This window comes from Macrotis lagotis, chromosome 7 (genome assembly GCF_037893015.1).
Source record: "Macrotis lagotis isolate mMagLag1 chromosome 7, bilby.v1.9.chrom.fasta, whole genome shotgun sequence".
NCBI classification, from domain to species: domain Eukaryota; kingdom Metazoa; phylum Chordata; class Mammalia; order Peramelemorphia; family Peramelidae; genus Macrotis; species Macrotis lagotis.
Genome location: NC_133664.1, coordinates 68,746,863 through 68,772,213, shown reverse-complemented (window position 1 = coordinate 68,772,213; position 25,351 = coordinate 68,746,863). Strand labels below are relative to the sequence as shown.

The following is a 25,351-nucleotide window of genomic DNA, read 5'->3' as shown; positions in this document are numbered from 1 at the left end:
GGGGACACGGGGCGGGAGAGGCCAGGTTCCTGGCAATTGGCTCAGCGGAGTTGGTCCGCGGGCCAAGGCTGGCCGCAGCCGCCCGCGGGGCGCGAGAGCGCAGCGGGGAGGCTGCCAGGGGAAGGGGGGCGCCGGGGGGAGGAGAGCCGGGAAGGGGGGGCCGGGCCGTTCCCAGCAGAGAGGAACTCGGCGGAGGGTGGAGCTCAGCTTCTTCCCAGCACTGTTGGGATCATCGTCCTCCAGGGCTCCCCGGCACCCGGCTCGCGGGGCGCCCCAGGCAGCTGCGAGCCCACCCTCGTCGCTTCACCCGAGGGGACGCGGAGCCCAGAGGAGTGACGTGACTCGGCCAAGGTCTGTCCCCCAGGGAGGCGACATTTGAACCTCCGCGCCCCGGTTCCAGGTCCACGACCCTTCCTCGGGGGCACGGGAGGAGAGACTTCAGGGTGAAGGCGGGGTCTGGCCCGAACAGGACTGCAGTGGGTGCCCCTGTGATGCCCACAGAGAGCGGGGCAGCCCCCCGCCGCCCTAGAGGCGGTCAGCGCGGCTCCCGGGGCTCGGCCGGCTCGGGGTGCAGCCCGGCGCCTGGCGCGCTCGGGGGAGCCCGACATGCGGGTCCGGCGCCCCGAGGGCGCGGCACTGAGCTGACGGGAGTGTGGGGGACCGAGGGGCGCCGCGTCCGTCCGCGCGTCCGGCGGGGAGCCGCTTCCCGGCTCCCTCCCGGAGGCCTGGGGACTTCCCGGCCCCCCGCGGCCCCCCGCGGCCCTCCGCTTTCGCGGGGTCCCGGCCCCGCCCCGGCCCCGCCCCGCCCCTCCTCTCCCGGGGCTCCTTTCGGCGGGGCAGCCGGAGGGGGCGGAATTTCCCACCCGCGGACGCAGGCTTCCCCGGAGCGGGGCGGCCTCCGCGGCTGCCCGGAGCAGGGGGGACGGAAAGCCCCGGGGGAGGGGGCGGCGCCGCCCGCTCTGGTGCGCAGCGCCGCCCGCCGCCCGCCGCAGACGCGCCGAGCCCCGGAGCCGGCCGGCCGCCTCCCCGCCCGCTCCCGCTCCCGCTGAGCCTCGCCTGCAGGCGGCCGCCGCGCCGGGCCTCCCGGGGAGGCGCGGGGGCTCCAGGTAGGAAAGACGCGCGGGGACGGGGGCCACCCCGGGGTGGGCCGCCGGGAGAGAAGGGGAAACTGGAGCCGCGGCGGGCGCGGGGCTGGGCTGGCGCTGCCCGGCCTCCTTCCTCTCCGCCCCGGGCGGGGGCACCTGGCCCCGCCCCCGGCCAGGTGAGCGCCCCTCGGGCCGGGCGGCCTCGCCACCTGCTCCTCTCGCGGCCGCCCTGGAGCTCGGGGCCGAGGCCGGCCCGGTGCGTGGGGGCTCCGGGGCCCGACTCACTCGCTCCGAAGCATTGCTAAAGGGCTTTTGCGTCACAGAACTTTTTGGGGGGGGGGCGCCCCTGGAAGAAGCTTCGGAGCGTGCAGCCGGCGCGGGCTCCCACAGGCGCAACCTGCCGGCGGGGAGGGCTCGCGGGGCCGTGGGGCCGCGGCTAAACTCTTGCTCATTTTCATCTGAAGAGGGTGGGTGGCTTGAACCAAAATAAGGGCTGGTCCTAGAAACTAAAAATACATCAGCTTTACATACCTGTACTTTGACTAATCTATATAGGCCACCGAGATGACTATCTCGTCCGAAGGTTTTCCATTGTGTTTGCGGTTTGATGACCTTCAAACCAGTTTTTTCTCTTCGGTATAAAATGATCTTTTGACTTTATGTGAGCAGCTAATGCACTGCATCGGCCCAATGAAAACACGCCACCCTTTGACGTTGGTCCGAAAGGTCTCTGTTAGGAGATTAGAAGGGCTATGAAAATAGCTCACTAATGTTTTCCGCGGGAAAGGGGAAGACCTTCTTTTGCATCTGAAAGCAAGAAATCTTTGCACCTGGGACATCACACCACCAAGTAAGGCTTTTTCGCCCCCTTTGATTTTCCCATGGGAATCTCGGTTTGGTACAAAAGCAGTGAAGGGCTCTTCCATGAATTGCTAGGGAGGAGACACCTCCTGCAGGATGCTTGCAACTGGCATCCCACAGCAAGCTTCTTCCAGATATTTAGTACGGTTTAGTTTTTAGGGGGTCGCAATTTTAAAAGCCAAATGGGTGATCCCTTTTGCTTCTCCAGGTCTTCGAGGTAAAGAGATGAGCATTACTTTCCCTTGTTTTGTTCCGTTTTTTACTGATAAAGGCTTGAAATGAGGAGACCAGTGTTCCTAAGGTAGTTCTCATTTATTATGTGAGTCTTTGCGAGGCTTCCTTAAATGTCAAACGTGGTGAAGAATACTTACAGTCCTTACTATCCCACTTTAAAGTTGCGATGAGGAAGCCCATGGGAATCCTTAAGACACTAGAGAGGCGAGTTGTAAATAAGGGCCTTCATCTTAGATGACCGCTGGCCAGTGCCAGGCTAAGGACTGGAAGCCAAGACTTCAGAGGCCTCTTGTGATGTTAGTTTATCTGAAAACCTAGAACAGTGTGCTGCTTACCTCTGCTGAGGCTTTCACCTGCTGACTAGAGACAAGTGGCTTTATACCTGGAGGAGGGAGTACAAAGTTCTGTAAGATTACATATCTCTATATAGATATATACATATGCAAATAGATAAGCACTTACATAGATTTATATATTATAATTGTATGATTATATATTATATAAATATATTGCTTGTGCTCTGTAGTGGGGAAACATTGCATTTGGCTTGCATATGCTGCATAGCATCGCTTGTTATGCCAGAATAACTTCTCAATTAATTTTTCCTTTCTAAAACTGCCTGCTCTCATTCTGTGCAACTTTTCTTAGCTTTCTGAAGCTTACTTTACTTATATGCGATTCAGAACTTTAAGGGTACCTACATTACCATGTATTTTTGAGACTAACTCACAAGGTATCAGAAGATTGCATATTCAACTGAAAAAAGCAATTCAGAAAACTTCACCACCTGCATCTGTTGAAGTTTTAAGTCAGTAAGTTGGTTCTTAGGGCCATGTTGCTGATAATGTCAGTGAGAGGGATGTGGCCACCATAGCATGGATACCACTTTGGTTTCATTGAGAAATTTAGTTACAGTTTCTTCTTATACAACCCAGGCTTGAAAAAACAGAAGTTGTAACTAAAGTAACTCCACTTAGCATCCTGTTGGCTAGGAAGGCTTATTGACTTACTAATCAAATATGTTTCTTAAAAAAAAAAAGTCAGTGGGTTCACATGACTCCAGAGAGGAAGCAGGGAAAAATTCCACTTTGCTCAGCTGATACCAATGTGAAAGGCATGTTTTTAAAATTCCTACAGATTGCCTCAAGAGTTTATACTAAAATAACTTAAGAGGTGAACCTGATCAAAAAATTTAATGTTTGAAGTGAAAATTGTTTAGTGTCTGAGAGCTATCATCTGAAATTAAGGGTTTTTTTTTAAATTGCATCTGATACTTCATTCATGTAGGGAACTCCCTCCTCGAATGGAGATTGGCTCCTACTCTGCAACCTAGTCTTCAAGATGAATTAAATTAATGTAAGCATGAGAGAATTGAATTCTTCCTAAATGCTAACAGTATTCATGATAAAATTATCTTTTTTTCCATAATCATTCTTGATGATTGAAGCCTTGAGGACCTGATAGTTCCTACTGTTGTAGTAAGCTGTCATCATATGACAGCTAAAGTATTTCATACTTTTCAAAAAAATCTGATTTCTAGAAACTACCTTTAAGTGGAGTTTAATTGGGAGGTGGGGGGGCACAAGTGGCCACATTTTTATTTTTCAGAGAAGTGCCTGAGTTGAAATGGATCTAATATCTAAAGGAAGTCATCCATTCACAGCCTGACACTGTGGACCATATTCTCCGAGCTATGATCTGAAGTACCAGTTTGACAGAGGAGGTTATGATCTTCATTCATCACCAAAACTGAATTCTGTGGGACAGTTTGTGATTTCAAGATCCTGAAATATTTATATATGTATGCGTAGTGGGGAGGATTTATCCTTTCAGGAATGCATGGTTTGAACTAGAGGTCATTGTTCATCTTCAAGGTACTATTGCCTGGTTATTGCCTCTTGCTTATTCCAGCAACAGAAAATATAGGATGGGGATAGGATTTGGACCTTTGATTTCATTGGTATAGGATGGTGGTTCTCAAATATTTTGATCTCATAATTCTCTTAAAAATCAAAGATACCCTTCTCCACCCACTTGAGCTATGTGAGTTGTGTTTATGGATAACTACCGTGATAGAAATGTCTGTTATTATGAGGATAGTTTTGACTCCTTGAAAGAATATTGGGGTACTAAGTTAATATATTTGATATATGATACAAAAAAGCTGTAAGTATGGATTAGTGACTCAGTTTCTATTTGAGTTGAACACAACTGGTCTGGAGATTATTATATGCATGTCACAGAACCTATGTAAAAATTAGTTTTTTCTTATTCCATTAAAATGATCAGTTTCTCAAGGTCTTGCAGTTGAAGAATGATTGTTGGGAGGAAGCCATCCCAGCTGCATTGGGTTGTCCGTGTGTGTGTGTGTGTGTGTGTGTGTGTGTGTGTGTGTGTGTATCCGTAAACCACCCCTTCTACTGGGATTCTAAAGGCACCAGACTTTTAAACCCAGCTTTCTATCTACCAGCTTATGCTGCCTTTCCTAAGAAAATATCCAAGTACTTTTTTTAATTGAAAAGTTCCCTAGTACTGAGTAACTCTTACATTCCTTCCCTTCTCTTTTATCTCTCTTTTTAAAAAAAATTTCCTGGTGTTGCACAGGATATATATACATACATATACACACACACACACACACACACACACACACACACACACACACACACATATATATATATGATACTATAACTCTAGAGACAGCTATATGGTACAGTAGATAGAGCACAGACCCTGGAATCAGAAGGACCAGAGTTCAAATCCAACATCAGTCAGTAATCACAGTAATCAGTCAGTGATTACTAGCTATGTGACCCTGGGCAAGTCATTAACTCCCGTTGCGTCAAAAATAAAAATGGTATTATACCTAAGTATTGGGTGACCTTAGTTTAAGAGCATTTCTTTACTTGTTCTTTCTACTGCTGGTTACCAACAACCTTCTAAACAAAATCTACTTCTATAGATAGCAACATCCAAACACAGAAGAATCATATGGTTTCAGTGAAGGGAAGTGAAGAAAGCCTAATTCATTGGTTAAGTGGCATGTCTGCATACTTGCAAGCACTAGCAGAATTAGAATCTGAAATAAATCCTTTTTCCAATTAGCTCTTTTAACCTATCTATCCATTTTGATCCAGAATTATTCCCAGAAATAGAACTTTTCCTGATGAGCTCCCAAAGAATGTAACTCAAATTATTTGCATAAAGATGGACTCCAGAGGGTGAATTTTATTTGCCAAGTTAACTAATTGAAAGTTGTTTTATGATGTGCAGATTTTTTATATAGATATTCTTCTGGGGAGAACAGTGTCATTGCTGTTGTTGTTTCAGGACTGAAAGCCAAGGAAAAGTGTTTGGCCCAAAACTAGAATTATGTTGGTCATAGAAATTCTGATCTTTGGACCTCCTTGATTTGGTTTTAAGTTAACTGCAAAACTACATCTGCTTTTTCCTCAATGCTGAGCTTTCCATGGTTGTACTGGGTTTTATTTCAGATTATATCATTTAGTCTTAAAATATTCTATGCCAATGGAGAAATGGTCCCTTTTCTATTGTGTGACTAGTTGAGAAGGAAATAAATTTCCAGAAGCCTGTAAAGAGGAAAATCATATAATTGGTTGTTTTTGTACTTTCATATTTCTTGCATAATATAATTATGTAAATTATATATTTATATTGATATGTATGCCCACACATTATATATACAGGTACTTAGCAATGGCATGGAGATAATTTTTCCTTTCTGATCATTGCTTTTGCTCTATTTAGTGCTTTCATCACCTATGTACAGCCTTTTTTTTTTTTTATAAAACCTAACAGGTTTGTCAAATTGGACTCGAATTTTTTAAAATTTTTTTCCAAATTTTATTTATTTTAAGGCAGTGGGGTTAAGTGACTTGTCCAAGGTCTAACAGCTAGGCAATTATTAAGTGTCTGAGGCCGAATTTGAACTCGGGTACTCCTGACTCAATGGCCAGTGCTCTGTTCACTGTGCCACCTAGCTGCCTCTTGAATTTTTTTTAATGGTTACTGAATGTAATGAATTTGTGTCACTTTCCTTACTTAGATTTAAGGAGAAATAAACTAAAGTTGATCAAATTGCAAAAAGCAATTTTAAATTTTTTAAATTAATTTTTGAGTTATGCACTTGTGGATGGATCTTGAGTTTTAATTCTAGTAACCTCTGTTCTGGGATGTACAGCTAGTAAGTGTCTGAGGCCACATTTGAACTCATGAAGATGAATGAGTCTTTCTGATTCCATGCTCAGAGCTCTTTGCACTCTGGCAATACCTCATTGGTATAGTCTGTCTTTATTCCAAATGATCTGTTCTTATAAGTTGATGCTCTTGAATTTGACTTTGCTTCCCAATTCTTTCCTAAAATTTCTCAAGGGGATAAATGTATAATTACATAATATGAAATGATATTTTTCTCTAATTTTTCTCAAACTATGGAGCTTAAAGACCAATCAATCTGATACTTTACTTACCATATCAGTAAAAAAATTGATACTTAAAAATAAATAACAATTTATTCCTCTGTGTGAAGACTTACTTAAAAATAAATAATAATTTATCCCTCTGGCTGAAGATTTACATTATTTTTCTCTCTGCTGTACACAGTTAATGATTACATTTATATCATACAATAAAATCTTTGACTTACACATAAAGATGTAAATAATTGAAATCTATCCTCAGCCTTTTTCTTTTATTTATTTCAATACTGGTTCATATTTCTTACTGTAACCAATAATTATCTTTTGATTTTGCAGTTGATCTAGAAAACACAACCGTAATGGAGTATATGAGCACAGGAAGTGATGATAAAGAAGAAATTGACTTGTTAATAGAAAACTTGAATGTATCTGATGTCATAGACATGATGGAAAACCTCTACCCAAGTGGAGAACCTGCAGTTTATGAACACAGCCTTGTCCAGATGGGCCAGGACACTAATCAAAACGAAGACTGTGCAGAGTCACTTTTACTTAGTGGCCAGGAGGTGTCTTTGCCATCATCTGTCAGATATGGAACCGTGGAGGACTTGCTTGCTTTTGCAAATCATGTTTCCAATGCCACAAAGCATTATTGTGGACGCCGGCCTCAAGAATCTGGAATTCTATTAAATACAGTAAGCAATTAACCTGCTAAGTTTTCTGTTTTTCATTTTTCCATTTGTATTATTGCTAATCTTGACTAGCCTAGAGAGAAAGGTAGCAAGTAGGCCAGTGTATTTTAAGAGTAGTTTAACTGAAGTTTTCACACCTTCAAATGTGATAATAATAATCTTCAAGTTAAAGGCTCAAAAATAAAATCTTTTAAGATTTCACTTTTGATTTTTACTCAGAAGCAGTACTTGCAACTCACATTTCTACAGGGCACCCCAAAAGTCTACACATAAAAACCCATTCCCTGCAACAACCTTCAAAAAGAAATAGTATGGTGTTATTATTAGTGCTAGTTTACAGATAAAGGAAATGAGGCTCAGTAGTTACAAGACCTGCCCATGATCTTATAGTTAATAGGTAGGGCAGCTTAGTTTTCTACCTCGGATCTCTCTTCACTCCAAATCAGGATGCCTGTTAGCCTATATCATATCAATTCTCTTTAAATATTCAGACTAGTGTTTCTATCAGGATGTCTTTTAGCCTATACCATATTAATGCTCTTTAAATATTCAAATTTATATCAGTGACCAGTCTGAATATTTTGAGTGGTCTCATAAGAAAAACTTGTCTGTTCATGTAGTTTAGGCAAAAGGATAATAAGAATAATTCTATTCTTATTCTAAAATAAAAATAGCATCTGTGCCTAACTTTTATTTGTGAAGGCCAAGCTTCTTGTTCATCTCAGTCTTTTGGGGGGAGGGAAGGACTAAGTGAGGTTCATCAAGCCATTGGAATTTTACCAGTAACTAGAGGCAATCTTTGCATTTTAACGTATAAACTACAGCCTGCAATATCTAATCACAAGATCATCCTTTTTAATTGGCAGAGCGTGAGTGAGTGATAGATGTTGTGTTTGCTAGTCATCCCTAGAATGCAAATAATCCAAAACATTATGGCAACAAATTGTTGTCCCAACAGAAGATCATGTGGTATGCTCAGGTGTGCCTTGTTGTATTGTTGTCATTAGTGTTTGCAAGGTGGGGTCAGAATCTAATTTAATTTAGAAACAGCTGCCTACACAGTACTGAGAGTGGTAAGCAGCATCTTGTAAATAACACTTATTGAAAGTGAAGACTTTTATATTATATCCTTTAATCATGCAATAGGAAACTTTGAAGAGACCCATGTGGAAAGGAAAAAAAAACAGCCCATGTGTAAATCTCTACACAATGTTTTTTTTATTTTTATTTTGAATGTCAACTATTACATTCACTTGGATAAAAACAGAATCTTCACCTGGGTCAGTTGGGTGGCAGAATTGTTTGTTTTTGCTGGAAGCCAGCCATGTTCTACAGTTGGTGTTTCCTTTACTTAATAGTGTGGAGATTGTGAACTCCACTGAATAGTAGACTGGGTAGGGTTCCTTCCTCCAGTGCCTTCCCTTTTTTTTGGATGTTAATTTCTTCTGGAAAATATCTTGAACTATGCACATCATGATGAATTGATCAACATTTATTGAACACCTACTGTAAGATCACTGTGCTAAATTCTGGGGTTCAAATGTGAAAAAAGACAGTCCTTGCCCATAGAAGCTTACAGTCTAATGGGGGACACACCACCTGAAGGGAAACCAAAGAGAGGGGGAAAGGATAGAAGTTAGAAGTCTCAAAGTAGTGCAGCCAGATGGAGATGAGGACTGAGCAGTAAGTAGCCTGTTATTAAATGTCTAGCTAGTCATCTTGAAGGCCAAAATGATCTGCATATCTGCAGTAAGGTATGTGTATTATATGTATAAATCTTTAATTTCTGATTTAGTACAATTGATGCAGAAAAGGGGGATGCTGTCCATGTGCTGGTTTCAGTCTCCATATCTAGTATTGGCTCCTGTGATACATCTACCAAGATGGACTATTTAGTATTCTTTCAATGTTTCCTGTACTTTTCTTATCTCTTTCCCTTGTTTTATACCATTCATTTCCTTCTGCATGGAGCAGGGTATTTCTGCCTGTCAAAGACTTTTCCATTCCTCTGGGATACCACCTCCTTCACCAAACTTTCTGAGATCACTAGTCTCTTCTTCAGAAACAAATTCCACCTGCCCTTTCCACAGTGCTATTCACCCTTAGAATCTAAGTGATGCATATCTCAGTTATAATATTGATGAGATTCTGCCTCGCATTAGTGGTGTGCTTGTCTCTTCTCCCTACTAGATTATACATTTCTTGAGGGTGTCTTCGTATTTGAATTCTTCTTGTGTAGAAGAAGTGTCCAGTAAATTAATAGTGTGTTCAAATGGCTGTATTTAATCCCCCAAAAGAAGTGACAGAAGTCATTACAGGGGGTGGCTAGGTGGCGCAGTGGATCGAGCACCGGCCTTGGAGTCAGGAGTCCCTGAGTTCAAATCCGGCCTCAGACACTTAATAATTACCTGTGTGGCCTTGAGCAAGTCACTTAACCTCATTGCCTTGCAAAAGCTAAAAAAAAAGTCACCACAGATTCAGATCTCATTTTGAAGAATATGCAGAGGGTTTTAGAAGTAGGAGGACAAAATCTAGAAAGTGGCAAAATTAACATCAGATCCCTTCTAAAATTTTGCTTTCCACACCTGTAGAGATCCTAATTCCAAATAGAATGTTATGGCAGCAGAAGAGTAGATAATACTGTTTTAAACAAATCATTGTTGCCTTCATTAAAATTGTTATTAGGAGCAGAAATGGTCTGATACCCAACAGAATTTTGTGATAAACTTGATTGTAATGGATTAATCTAGTCTAGTTTCATGTGAGATCTAGTGGTAGTAGTAGTGATGATGCTTCAGAATATCTTGTTAATCCTTGGAACTCTGTAGTTGGAAGGCAAGCATAATTTCTGGAATATGTTTATGTTAAGAAAGGTTTTGACTATTACTCTTCACATATTCCAGCATAAGCAATACTCTGGTGATATCTAAAACAGGAGTTGGAGGAGTTTGGATACTTATAATTTTCTAATGCAAATTGGATATTGCTGCCCATGGATCCTTTTGTGAAGAGAAACAAAGATTGATATTATAGTTATTGCTATTAGGGAGATAGCACAACACTGCAAACGCCATGACCTGAGTTCAAATCTTGCCTCTGACACTAGTCCTGTGTTGTTGTTGTTGTTGTTCAGCAGTCTCAATTGTATCTGACTCTTCATGACTCCTTTTGGGGTCGTCTTGGCAAAGACACTTGGAGTGGTTTTGCCATTTCCTTCTCAAGCTCATTTTACAATTGAGGAAACGGAGACAAGCAGGGTTAAGTGACTTGCCCAGAGTCACAAAGCTAGTAAGTGTATAAAGTGTATAAAGAACTCATGAAATGAGTCTTCCTGGTTCCAATCTCAGTGCTCTATCCATTGCATCACCCAGCTATCTAGATATTAGCCATCTGACCATAGGCACACTTCAGTTTTCTCTTCTATAAAAAGGACATATAACACACATACACACGTATATATATATGCATATAGTACCTATCGTATGGGATTCTCATGAAACTCAGGTGTAGTGTATAAACAGCCAGCCAAGCTTTTTTTTTTTTTTAAGATTTTTCAAGGCAGTGAGGTAAAGTAGCTTGCCCAAGGCCCCACAGCTAGGTAATTATTAAGTGTCTGAGGTTGGATTTGAACCTGGGTACTCCTGACTCCAAGGCCGGTGCTCTATTCACTGTGCCACCTAGCCACCCCCCAACTAAAATTTTTACTCAATATTTTTTGCCCAAATTTTTGGTGGAGATAATTTTCAAAGTCTTCTTTAAAGCTTAATTGTAAGTCTAGAATTTATCTAGCATATATGTCAGAAAACTGGATAAATAGGAAAATGCTAAAAAATGCATTGATTTAAGGTGGATTTATTTTTCACAATTTTATAAGTAATCTTGGTAAATTGGGGAAGTGGTCAGAAGCAAATAACTTGAACTTTCATAATGGTCATATGTGGGAAAGGTTACTTATTATGAAGGAGATAAATTTAAATTCAAATTGGAAGGGAACCTGACCATATGCAAATATTGCAGGGGAAGATAGGAAAGAAAAATGACCAATTTGGACTGGCATGTTAGCACTAGAATAAAAACAATCTGACCATAATCCATGTAGAAAGGTGAGGTTAAATGGCACTTTGATTGAGAGCTGACCCCTAGAAATTATAGGAATTTGGGTTATTCATCCAGGAGAGGAGAAGGCTGATATGTGTTTGGTGCTTTATAAAGTTAGGCTGCTAGTAAATCTGTTTTGATGCTGATAGTTTTCTGATGACATTCAAATAAGTTAAGGACTATTTGTTCTCTGTCTCTCTGGATGGAATAGGAGATGGACTTCAACTATAGCATGGGGCATTTGGGATAGATTTAGAAGTAATATTTTTCTGATGGAGAAAATTGCTAAAAAGGAATTAATTTACAGAGGAGCATAAGATATTTCCATTATTGTTATTGGGTTTTTTTTTAAGAACAGAAAAACTCCACCTCCAGTAGAGATGGCAAGAATGATTCTGTCTGAAGTTGTAAGAGGAAATAAATGAATCACTTACTGTTTTCCTGGTATGGTTTCTTAAAACTCCTGCCGGCTCCACAACACTATTTCATAACATGGAAGGATCTGGTTTTGCTAAGAAGAGGCCAAGATTGTTTTCTTATGCTTTTTAACCCCAAATAATGGCCTAATCCCTTCTCTCAACCTAGGTGCTTAATAGATGCAGATTCCTATAATGTTAGATTTAACCTTTGCCTCAGTTGGTGTATCATTTGGAGTATTTTGGCTAAAGTTAATTATTTGATCTCAACTATTTTTAATAGAAGGCCGAAGTCATGAGAATGTTAACACAATGAAGTATAATTTGAATTCTCATTCTCTCTCCCTTATTCATTTGCTTTTTAATACTATTAGTCATAAAGCCTTTCCCCCCTCCCCCACCAGCAGTCTTTTCTATACTGAAGCTAGATAAACCAGGCTAGATAAGGCTAGATCAACTGAAGCTAGATAATGACCTATTTAATAATATTTTGATTCAAATTGACATTTGGGAAAAGTTGTAGCAGGTTGATTTTGGTAGGGAGTGGGCATGTATTTAGGCCATTTTACTGAAGATATATACAGTTGATTACAGTTTGATTTCAACTCTCAAATTTGGTTTCCAGTGCTAGTGTAGAAATGATTGCTTTCTGTCAATTCTCAGATGGCTGGAGATAGTCCATGCAGAAACTGCCATTTGGGAATATTTTTGCATGATTGCTATTCTGTTCTTTAGGTTGTGCCTTTCTTAAAATGGTTCAGTCTCACTTTGGCCACTGTTTTTAGAATGCTTCATGACCATTAGTTAATCTCTGAGGTGTGTGTCATACGTGAGTAATAGCTATGTAGACTAACAGGTTATCATATTCCACTTAGAAACAAATCACCCTGCAGATCTGTTTATGCAATCATTGTTTTGAGTCAATCAGCATGGTATGGCAGTGGTGTTTCATGGTAAAAATAATTTTATAGGTTACAATTTAAAGAGCTTACTCATTACGAGACGGAAATTTGAGCAGGTTTCACCAGGAATGAGTTTTCACATGTTTCCTTTGCCTTGTCAGTGGTTCTAAATATAACTTTCTGTGTACACTGTGTCATGGTAATCACATCTAGACAGTGACATCTCTTCAGAAATACAGGACTTGGTAACATGTAGCCAAAAGGATCTTTTTAATTGAAGCTCTGCCTTTCTTAAAATCATTTAACAGGTCATCACCCCCCAAAATGGAAGGTACCAGATTGATGCTGATGTTTTTCTTTTTCCATGGAAATTGACTTATAGAAATATTGGCTCTGATTTCATCCCCCGAGGAGCTTTTGGAAAAGTGTACTTAGCACAAGATAGGAGGACAAAAAAGAGAATGGCATGTAAACTGGTATGTATTTATAGCAAAAAATACTCCTTCCCATTCACATTTTTCTCCCTTTGCATGTTTCAAATATTTTCACTAGATTGTAGTTCCTTTGGCTGGATCTCATCTATGAGATGACCCATTTAAAAACATCTGTATTCACCGATTGGCTTGCTAACTAAATTCTTGCAGACTCTGAGCCTGTATGTATCTGTAACAAAAAGAAAGGGCCTGCAGCTAGCCAAGAGCTGAGATATCAGTTGTTTACTCACAGCTTCATTGCTGTTATTACTCCTACATTTGGGGGCAGGCATAAGACAATTACAAGTTGTGGTTGACTCTTTGACCCTTAGCCTATAGATCTTTTCCTCTTTCTGGGCTAAGAAGTGGGAGGGAGATAAGCAGCAGAGGCTGGGACAGTAAGCTTGCTGGGTTTTTTGTTTTTCTTAATTTGTAAGACTTCTCCAAACTTAGGCACATCTAAGAAGCAGATATCTTAAAAAGTATACAAGTATATAAGAACACTCAATAGTGAGACTATTGTCCATATCTTTATCTATGTTTTTACTGTGTATTCTAGATTAAATTTCATATAATACATATACTTTTATATATACATACTCATAATTTATAAATGTAGTTTAAGTTTACAACTTGTGTTAAGATATGAAATTCATGTGGTTGGTCTTGTTGGTTTCTCTCTATGCTGAGAGAAGCATGTTGCCATAAAACACCAATGATTAGAGTTTATTGTATGGTATCCCGTTGTATAGTATACTATCCATTGTATAGTCTCCATCTTTACATCATTTTGAAAATCCATCGAAGCACTGTCTGATTCTGCTAGGATTTGAGAGTCTTCCCTATAACGTTCATCAAAGGAAGTAGGCATTTAGCTATGTGGATGTGTCTTCTTTATGGGTACATGTTTTAAATAGTTTGAGGGAATAACCACAAAAATGACAGTCCTTGTTCATGAAGTCAAATACTATACATGAAGCAATTGATTGGAGTCCCCTTGTTACACTAAGAAATAGAACCCTGGATTTGCTGCCCTTTTTCAAATCTAATAATAGTATTTCCTGTCCTAGTCCCACTTGTCAAAATATACTTTTGTAAAATGGAAGGAAAAGCTGTCCTTTGTTGGAGGAGCCGTAAATTTAATCTTGAAAAAGTATAATCTAGTCTAAGTTAAAAAATATATACAACTCATATATGTAGGTATATGATATCATATATAATACACATGAGTATATGATAAAAGACAGTATTGCAGATATGTATATATGTATGTATATGTATGTAATATCCTGTCTTTGAGTTTTACAGGGAAGATCAAGTTTACTTGGAAACAGATCTTATATGATTCCACTCAGGGTCAGACTGTCCTAGAGGACAGTCAGCATGTCTGACGCACTGTGGGGGCGACCAATCTTTCACTTTTTCAGTGGGTGGGAGAGATCAACAGTAGTGACCCATCACTAAAGGGAAGTCTGATTTGGCCATATAGCATTATTTGGATTTTCCAGTCTGGCTCTGGGGAGGCTAGCTTTTAGCTTAATCATTTTTGCTATAAATATCATAATAATTATTTGTCCTGTTGCATTGACCATCTAAATATATCCTTTAGGCTACCTAGTTTGGCTCAATTGATTCTCTGTAATCAATTGTAAAAAGTAAAGGAATTGACATTATACTGCCCTTAATATGCTTCCTGTTTTTGGCCCTCTAGATCCCAGTAGATCAATTCAAACCATCGGATGTTGAAATTCAGGCCTGCTTCCATCATGAAAATATTGCAGAATTATATGGTGCTGTCTTGTGGGGTGAAACTATCCATCTCTTTATGGAGGCGGGTGAAGGGGGATCTGTTATGGAGAAGTTGGAGAGCTGTGGACCCATGAGAGACTTTGAAATTATTTGGGTCACAAAGCATGTTCTGAAGGGACTTGATTTTCTTCACTCAAAGAAAGTAATACATCATGACATTAAACGTAAGTTGTGTCTCATCTTTTGGGGGGCCTAGGTAGAGATAGAACTGGATCTGTGATTTCATTTGACCATCAAAATTCCTTTTACCATTGCTGATTGGAGACAATTCTGCAATTTATAATCTTAGAGCATTGCTTGGGAGTTTTGAGAGGTTAAATAACTTGCCTTTGTTTGCATGGCTAATATGAATTTAGAGATGAAACTTGACCCTCTTCTTCCTGACTCCCAGTCTTCCTGTGCCTCTTGTTGCCTCATTTAATATGTTACCATCTGTGGGACTATTTGGTGGGTTGGTTCTACCGTACCCTGACTAGAGACAGATGATTATTTTTACCCCTAAATTTTGAAGTCCCTTAAAGGTAGGAGTAGCAGCTTCTCTGAGAGCTGGTGACAGTAATAGATATGCTACTCTTAAGTTTTTTCCCCCTTTCCTCTATGGAGCTTTTACATATTAAAACAATGCCTTGACACTGACTTAGAAATTTGATAAGACTTAGAAAAGATCACCCTATTTCAGCCTAAGTGCCATCTATTCCACTACTCTCTAAGTTATTAATGTCCTGAGCCTCAAACAAATACATTTTTATTTAAAAAAAAAACTGGTATCTTTTGTTTTTACGTGACCTTTCGCCCTGTATCCCTTCATTCCTAGAGAGTCATTGCATATGACAAAAGATTTTTAAAAAGAAAAATAGGGGGAAAAGTGAGCAAAACATTGATACATCAGAAAAAAAATCTGAAAATCTATGTATTATTACACTCCTATAGCTCTCTTGTCTTTACAAAGGATTCAAAGTAGGTATCTCCTCATATCTCTTTTTCGGGGCCATGTAAAAAAGATATGTTAAATGTTTGAAACTCTAGTAATATTTAGAACTAGATAAAACTCATAATGTCCTTCTCTAGTAGCCCCTTGTGTTATGGAAGTACCCCATTGGATTCTGGAAGACTATATCAATGGAATACAAGCTCTGGCAGGATTTAGGAGTATAGACTTCAAAACAGGTGATCTTGTCCAAGACCCAATCTAACTCATCACTGGAGAGATTTCCACTAAGTACTGATTTTTTTTTTTCTGGCTCTAACAACTCCTCCTAGGCTTAGAATTAGAATCTTTTTTTTCCATTTGTATTTTTTTTAAAAACTATAACAAATTTCATGCTTTTGTTTGCTGTGTGATATCTATCACTATCTGACATCTGTTATAATGTACATGAGCATTTTTAGATTAAAAAAAGTTTTGTTTCTCCTGTAGCCAGCAACATCGTTTTCATGTCGACGAAGGCTGTGCTGGTAGATTTTGGCCTGAGTGTTAAAATGACAGAAGAGATCTATTTTCCTAAGGATCTTCGGGGAACAGAGGTAATTACATATCTAAGAAAATACTTTGATTTTCTGAAATTTTTTTGTAAAGGTACTTGGATCCCTCTGAGAGATGATAGAGGGAATGAAAAGCCAGTGAAATAATATTCTGTTATTTGAAAATATCACATTTTCCTTAAAGTAAATGTAGAGTTGATAGTTGAATAGTAAATAATGAGCAAATCTGAGTCAAAAACAAAATAGCAGTAATATTTATGGTTTTCATGAAGCAAAAAGGAACAGAATTTCTGAAATGAAGGGAGACAGGTCCTCAGGGTTTTTCATATTCTACAATGCTTAGATTTGTCATTAATAAATTCCTTAATAGACCATAAGCTTTTTGAGTATCTGTTAGTATGATGCCCTTCTCTCTCTTTCCTCTATTTTGTAAGGAGAAATATTTTGGGGGACAATTGGTTTTCTCTCCTCTGGTCTAGAAGTGTAGTGGCTACTAACTCCATGGTTTATGGGCATGGAAGCTTTGACTTTTTTCATTCTGAGGTGGGATGGTCTGTCCCTATTTCATCAGCCTGATCCTCTTTCGCAGGTTTGCCACCATATTAGTGGCAGATTTGGAGACATTTCTCATGGGCTTTAGCCCCCTGAAGCTCAGGACTCTTGAACGCAAGCAATCCCTTAGTATTAGCCTCCATTCATAGTATAGAGTACAGGTTTGCACCATCTTGCTGGACCCCAAAGGGACTATTTTTAAACTATATATTCTTTGAGCTTGTACTTGTTGTCTATGAAGCAGACGAGAAAGCTTGAGGGTTCTTGACTCAGTGTAATTTTTTTTTCTTTACAACCTAACATGAAAGACAATATGACCCAGTGGATAGAGAATTATCTTTAAAGTCATGAAGACCTATGTTCAGTTCTTCTGAAATATGCTTGCTATCTGAACCTGAAATCTGAATCTGAACCAAATTTTTGGAAAATGTTTCAGGATATCTTATTAGTTTAAAAATATAAAGTGTCTTAAAATTTTGCTCCCCTTGGAGTTGTCTTTAAAAAAGAAAAACAAAATCCCATGTAGTCATGGTATTAAATATAGGGGGAAAATCTCTATATCGAACTAGTCACACCTCCCTCCTCTCCCTCTTAACTACTTCTCCCTAGTAGTGTGATTAAATTACATATTTTGCAATTCTGGAGGAAAAACACCCAGACCACTTCCAGGAATCTTCTGTGAAAAAAAGGCAGGGCCTGTCTGAGTTAGAAATCTAGCAATATAGTCTTCTGCTACAACATAACGTTGAGATTTTATGTTTTCTGCAACAGTAAATTTCTTCTTTTGGATTGGTTTGCGAGAGAACTTTAAGATTTTGCAGCTCCAAATGCCAGTGCTAGTTTGTATCTTGGGAGCTTCAAAGCTGTACTTATCAAATTTTGTCTCTGGAAGGAAAGTTTGATGTTGAAGAAGGATTATCTCTGACAGTAGCATTGCATTTTAATGGGAAAAAACTGGGGAAAATTCATAAGTTAAAACATGTGAGAGAAATTAATCAGTATTAGGATGATTAATTTGAAACCCAATCCATCTTTTTTCTTGTTCCAGAAGATTCTATATATTTTGGGTCATAAACATTTTCCTTTTGTTTGATTTTGACTTATGTTGGTAGATCAGTGAATGAATCACAGCATTTATTGCACCCCCTGTCATGTCCTACATATGGTGTATTTTGCTGGAACGCCAATGCCAAAGAATGAAACAGTCCATATTCAAGAGGCTTAGCCTAATGGGGTAGAAAATAACACATATATAACAATTTACAAAATAATCATAAAAAAGAATAAATACAATTAGATATAGGTCAGCAAATGGAGCACTATGAAAAACAGAGACTAATTTTGCTGGATCAGAGTATGAGTGAGGAAATGGTGTAAAATGAGGCTGCCCAGATAGATTTGGAACCAAGTTGGGAAGAGTCTTCAATTCTTCACAAAGTCAAACAGAAGTTTGCACCTTCCCTTTATCCTAGAGAAAATAGAAAGCTGTTGGAGTTTATAAATATGTATGTGCAGGTAGAGGCAGCCTGGAGTATAGTATAGTAGAAACTAGCTCCATTTTCTCATCTCTAAAATGGAATCCTGAGAATGAAATAATGCATATGTGATCTCCTCTATATAAACCTTAAATTAGTCAATGAACTACAGCTAGTATCCTTTCCTTCACCAGTTCGTTGAGGAGAAGGATGGCTACTGAATGTTCATATCCTCTTGTATCTAGCCCAGCACACAGGGAGTAGGTTGCTTAATACAAATTTGCTGTATGTCATTGCACATTATTTATTAGAAATCAGTCAAGGCTGAATTCTGGCCATTAGATCATTTTAAAAAAACAATCACCTCCATCATCACCTTCTGTGGACCACTATGGAGGAGGGCCCAGAAGAATATCCAAATAATTTGGGCTGACTGTGGTTAGAAGTAGCATCTCTGTCCTTTTTCCTATTATAGACACAACTTCTTGGTTTCAAAAACACTGAAAATGAAAGAATTTACTTTAAAGAATCCTGACACAGAATCTGACTTTTTTTTTTTGCCCTGGAAGGGGCCTTCAAGTAGTTTCTTTCTGATTCAACCCCACCACTTTACTGATGAGCAAACCAAGGCCCCCAGAGAGTTTTATCTCTCCGCTAACATCTCATAGTCAGAGACAGAGCTGTTGCTGGAGCTCAAGCCTTTTAGCTTTATCCTTCATTATTTCTTATATCAGCAGTGTAGTCACTAAACCTTCATTAAACTGTAACTAAGACTACCTGTAAAACCACAGATTCTTAATTTTTTGTGTGACAGAGAACCCTTTGGCAACCTTGGGAAGCCTTTGGAATTCTTAGAGAGATCTTGTTAAATGCATAAAGTGAAATGTGTAAGATTTACAAAGGAAACCAAAGATTAGTGAAAATCAGGATGTACATTTTTTTCCATCCAAGTTAATGGACCTCCTGAAATCTATAGTAATCTAAGATCCCCAGTCCCAGACAATTTGACTTTGTTATTAGAATCATCATATACATGTAAGTTCATTTCTTCAAGATATGAAAACCCTTTGAAAGTCAAATTCATTAATTCACCAGTACTTAATTTAGAGTATTTGGAATCACCATAGGTTCTGTCCAATTTGGATGCTCAAAGAAGATTGTTTTCACCTCAGGGTTTGGGCTCCAGGAAACAGTTGTGTAGGAATCAGGATGAGGAAAAGTCATTCTTTTTGATTTAGGTCTTTGACAGAATCTAATTCCCAGAACATTAGACACATTTATATTCAAACCCTTTTTCAAGCCAAGTAGAAATAATTTGATGATTATCTAACTTTTGGAGCATTCATATCCCTGTGTGAGTAATCAAAAGGCCATTACTTAATGGTAAACTCTTTGGACTGAGAAGGATTATGTACTTTAAATAAGAAATTAAATTTATGTTTTAATTTTATAAAACCCTTCCAGAAAGCAGGGTATAGTAGCATAGCCCACCTGAAAGTCATGCTTTATCAGATAGGCTGGGACTGGTGGATCTCCTTAGTTCAGGAGTTTTGAGCTACAATGAACTGAGTCTATTGGGTTTGTATTAATGTTATCAATTGTATAAATAATAATGAGTTCAGTATTACTCTGGTAAGGCCTCAGGCATGATGAAGTTGGTAGGATACTTAAGGAATGTTGAACCAATCCCCCAAGTTGGTCAGAAAGGCAGAAAAGTTGCAGGGCAAGAGAGACCCAAGTCTAGAAAAATTTTAAATAAAAAACAAAAAGCCCTTCAACTCATTAAGAAAACCATTAAGTGCTGTAGGTTGTTTGTTCCCACAAGATGGAAATCCTGCCTTCTTTGCTTGCTGTCAGGTTCCTTCACGACCAAATCTGCAACACCTTCCTCATGTGATTGAAAGACATTCTTTGTCAGCCTGGTTTACTCCCTACAGCCAAGGTTGCCTGGCTCTCAAATAAAGTGTGTCTCTTATTTTCCTTAGCTGGAAGAAGCAAGCATTGTCTCTTCTGAAGAGGGTAGAGGATTTGATAGAAATGATAAGACTAGGGGGAATTCCCAGAACTCAAACAGGGAAATAAATACTAAAACAACCAAATGAGGGAACATCAAGCTGATTCTTTACCTCCCTCCTGTTCCTCCAGATTTACATGAGCCCAGAAGTGATACTCTGCAGAGGTCATTCAACAAAGGCTGACATCTACAGCTTGGGGGCCACCCTCATCCACATGCAGACGGGTACCCCACCCTGGGTGAAACGCTACCCTCGTTCTGCCTACCCCTCCTACCTTTACATAGTAAGTATGAACCATCAAACCAGTCATGGGAGGGATAGTTCAGCCTGGACTGGGAAACTCCTACTCATACAAGCTCCCAGGCTTCTCATAGAGTGTTGAAATGTGTTAAGAAAGCCTCCCATGCTTCCTATGTTAGAGGAAATTAATAATAGTAATAAATAATATGAAAGGGAAGGACCTCTTGGGCCTGAATCAGTCATCTGTGAAAGATCATTTCTTTAATTCCACAAAATTACAAGCATTTGAAATGACCTGAGTTTCCAAGTCAGAGCTGTTCCATACACACTTTGAACTTTTTGAATTGGGGGTTCTTAAGATTTCAGGTGGTTCATGAGCTTGGATTGGGGTGGGGGGAATAGCAACCTTATTTTCACCAACTTGTAAATGAAATTCAACACTTCGTTTCATTATGAATGTAGAAACCAGTTGTTTTTTTTTTCTGAAAAGGGCTCTCTGGGCTTTACCACATGGCAAAATAGATCTAAGACACAGAAAAGAGAACAGGCCCCTGTGCCAAGTAAAATAAAGTTTAGTCTGTTAATCCCCTTGGTAGCTCAGGATCCAAGTGAAATAATATCATCCCCTTTCTCAAAGGAGAAGAGTATGGTGCTGAGAGTTTGCTGAGTGGCATAGATGAGCTGAGGCCATGACCCTGTTGTGGAAACAGCATAGACACAGGATGCCCCCTTTCCAAATTCAATGCTTTTAGATAGTGACTTTAAACCTTTGCTCTTGGGAGTGATATTTGTTGTTGTTACTGGCAGCTGGGGTTGGGGAGACAGTGATAGAAAAAATGTGATTTCCAGTGACTTGTCCCAAGAGGATTTTCTCCCATGAGACTCTTCCACCCCCTTCTGCCCCCCATCTCCTAATCTGCTCTTTGTACATTAAGAAAATTGGTTTGTTGTTAGATTCACAAGCAAGCACCACCTGTGGAAGACATCTCTCAGGATTCTAGCCCTGGCATGAGAGAGCTGATAGAAGCAGCTCTGGAAAGGAATCCAAACCATCGTCCAACTGCGGCAGACTTACTAAAACATGAGGCTTTGAACCCTCCTCGAGAGGACCAGCCTCGTTGTCAGAGTCTGGACTCTGCCCTTTTTGAGAGGAAAAGAATAACAAGAAAGGATTTAGAGCTGCCAGAGAACATTACAGGTATGTCACCTCCAAGCTTTCTTTTCTTCTGATGAGCCTTCCAGATTGCTTTTCCTTGAAGCTTATGAAATCAAAGCAGATCATGAACAATTGTTACCATAGCTAGAATTCTAGAAATGGATTTTGGGGTTTTTTTTTTTCCTTCATTGAGAGTCAGTATACCAGAAAACAGAACACACATACATGATAGATAGTTGTCAAATTGGACACTGTGGGATGCTCCATACATCTGGATATTACAATCCTATCCCGAGCAATTTCTGACTCTATGCTACAGATAATTCACTTGTTCGTTTTTAAGTAAATGAACCATAAGAGTCTGGCTCCTGGTAAAGTATCCTTATAGGTTTTCACAGCAAATTCCTTAGGCCACTCACTCACTGAATAATAATCACCCTAAGTGATCCATGGATACAAAACTGAGTTTGAATTCAAATGCATATTTTTTCCTAAAAATCTTTTCCCCTGACACAGAATTTCCCAATTTAGAAAGTATTCTAGGAATAAGATGTGTTTCTCATTTTCTTTTCATTAAAATCTGTTGAGATTTCTACTCTGTGACCCCATGTACTGCTCCTAAACATCCTGTGGACTATACCCTGCCTTTTTCTCCCGCTACTTTTTTAAGAAGTATCTGGAGGTTGGATATCTCTATGGATATCTTGTAGTCATTTGCTCTCTGAACTGCTGTTTGGTCTGTTTTATCTGAGGTAAACAGTTGAGGAAAAATATTCAAACATAAATTTTTAGAATACAATTTTTCAATAGGCCCCAGGTGATTGTATTTGTTGGCTAAATATCTGTCAGCTCTGATCTGGATGGCAAATTTACAGTCCTCCAACTGTTGTCTTCCCAGATTCCTCCTCATGCACAGGGAGCACAGAAGAATCAGAAGCAATAAAGAGGCAACGCTCTCTCTACATCGACCTTGGAGCCCTGGCTGGCTATTTCAACATTGTTCGGGGACCTCCCACATTGGAATATGGCTGATAACTGGCATCGCCTGCTCTAAATTAGGGTTTAGTCTTTATCTCCTCCTAGGAGATTTAATAATGACTCGACATAGGGACTGCTAGTTGGTAGTACCATGGGTCTTTTAACTGGATAGTATGGGCTCTACATTGCCCACCTGCAGTTGATCCTTGATGCTAGACTGTTACAAGTTAAGAAGAAATGTTCTCATATCCCTAACGATAAAACTCCAAAAAAGAAGGTCAAGAAGATGAGAGACTTTCTGTGATTGGTTTCGTCTACTGTGCACTTTGATATTTTCAGTTTTGGACAATAGTAAGACTATATTAATGTAGAAATTACTAGTTTTGTTTCTAAGTTGGATAAGAAATCTTCATTTATTGGAGAATGTTTATTGTTTTTAAACAGTATTTCCTTGAGCCATTGATGTCAGATTCTGGTAAAAACTGAATTGACTACTTTGAGTGGTGATAAGAACCTACAGTACTGTTTTAACCGCCATTAAGCTCAGCCAGTGTATTGGAATGGCTAATTGAATGTATCCCTAACTACCTGTCACTGATGACAAGTCCTGTTATGTTCCTATGGAAACAATGCTCACTGTACATGCTATGCTTAATACATTTAAAACACAAATGTTTTAGATGTTAGCAAAATTGTGTAAACCACATAATTCTGTACATCCGATGGGATGAATGAGTGAACTTCTAGGAAAAACTGAAACCTTTGTAATGTTGAAATGCTTTAAGCATTTGAGATTTGAGAGAGCATACTGTGTATGTTGTGTATCAAATGCTTTAAGAAACCAACCTCTACTTTTGACATTAAAAATATTAAAGAATATTATTAAAATGTGTTTTCAGGTAATGCAGAGTATTATTATAATGCCAAGTATTTTGGCCAATGTGGACTAGTCATATCAGCTGAATAAATTCCATATTTTGTCATATCTATGGCACCGATATTTTTTTTTAGGTTTTGATTTTTTGTTTTTTTGTTTTGCAAGGCAAAGGGGTTAAGTGGCTTGCCCAAGGCCACACAGCTAGGTCATTATTAAGTGGCCAAGGCTGGATTTGAACTCAGGTCCTCCTGACTACAGGGCTGGTGTTCTATCTACTTAGCTGCCCCACCAGTATTTTTTTTTAACTGTGATTGTCTTGTCTCATACCCTTTCATGACTGGGCTTCCCTTGAATCTGTTCCATCATTCTTTCTCATTCATTCATTTGGAGACATGGAACACCAATTAAAAAACTCAAGTTAAGTATCAGATTTTAACGAAAGCTGTTGAGTCAAATCAATTCTGGAAGCACCCTTACCCCCTAAATAATTTTGAGAAAAATCTGTTCTACATAAAGGGATAATTTTAATCTTTAGGAGGTCTGATTTTCAGGTCAAAGCAGTAATTATACACAAACACGCACATATATTGTTTTTCTGTAAGATATATAAGGCTTGGATAAATCTAGTACTGTCTGTGATTTCACTACAGTTAATAAATACTTTTGAGGAGGGATTGGGGATGGGGGGGGGGGGGAGAAATGGTGCAGAGGGAGAAGAAAGAGGCAGGAGTAAAATTTCTTAAAATTGACCAGAGCAGAGAAGAGAATTAAGGAAGATCCAATCCTTTCAGCACAGGGTTGGCAGCAAAAGTGACCAAGAAGATGATGATGTTAGCACAGGTATAGACTTTTCCTAATCATGACAGAGTCCAGTTTTAACTCAAGAAAGAAGAAGCTGAAGACAGGTGGTAGTGAATAGAGCATCTGTCCTGGAGTCAGGAGGACCTGAGTTCAAATTTGACCTCAGACACTTAATAATTACCTAGCTGTGTGGCCTTGGGCAAGTCACTTAACCCCATTGCCTTGCAAAAAACCTAAAAGAAAAAAAAACTGGAAAAAGGGACTGGAAAGAACTATACATGGGAGTGGGAATATGATTTCTGGGGTGTACTACTGACTAGAAGAATTCTGTAAGTGAGGTAGGGAAGATCTAGAATAGACTAAGAGAAGAAGCAGATCTTGGCTCATCTTTGTTAAAGCATCTTATGGAAAGAATCAGTTTTGGAACACTTGTGTGTCCTATAAAATGTCCACCTTTAGTAACAATTTTTGGCAGGAAAGTATCATTGAAGGGCATCTTTAATAAATTATTAATTAAGTTAATTAGATTAATAAATTAAATCAAATAATAATAAATTAAAAAACTATTGCTGAAATAGTAAATGAATGGAAAATGTGAATGAATTTTGGACTTCATGGCTTTTCCTGCAATTTCATATTAAAAGGATGCTGTTAAATATGTTTAATATAGCTATAGATGTATAACCTACAATCGATTTCTTTTTGTCAAGGAGAGGGAGGAAGGGAAGAGAGAGAGAGAGGGAGAAAAAATGTGGAACTCAAAAAC

General features: G+C 39.4%; 1 protein-coding gene across 3 annotated transcripts; it reads left to right on the top strand.

Annotated features, from left to right (window-relative positions):
- Positions 1–256: 256 nt before the first annotated feature.
- MAP3K8 (mitogen-activated protein kinase kinase kinase 8) lies at positions 257–24,391 on the top strand. Of its 3 annotated transcripts, none has more exons than XM_074193062.1 (8): positions 257–351; positions 6,956–7,314; positions 13,036–13,203; positions 14,912–15,173; positions 16,427–16,533; positions 20,664–20,816; positions 21,728–21,971; positions 22,828–24,391. In XM_074193062.1, exons 2-8 carry the CDS (start codon positions 6,979–6,981, stop codon positions 22,959–22,961), a joined length of 1,404 nt encoding a protein of 467 aa, XP_074049163.1. In that variant the 5' UTR covers positions 257–351; positions 6,956–6,978; the 3' UTR covers positions 22,962–24,391. The 3 variants fall into 3 exon arrangements, with proteins under 3 accessions (XP_074049163.1, XP_074049164.1, XP_074049162.1); XM_074193063.1 differs by lacking the exon at positions 257–351 and adding an exon at positions 1,489–1,935; XM_074193061.1 differs by lacking the exon at positions 257–351 and having other exon boundaries at positions 1,489–7,314.
- Positions 24,392–25,351: the final 960 nt, after the last annotated feature.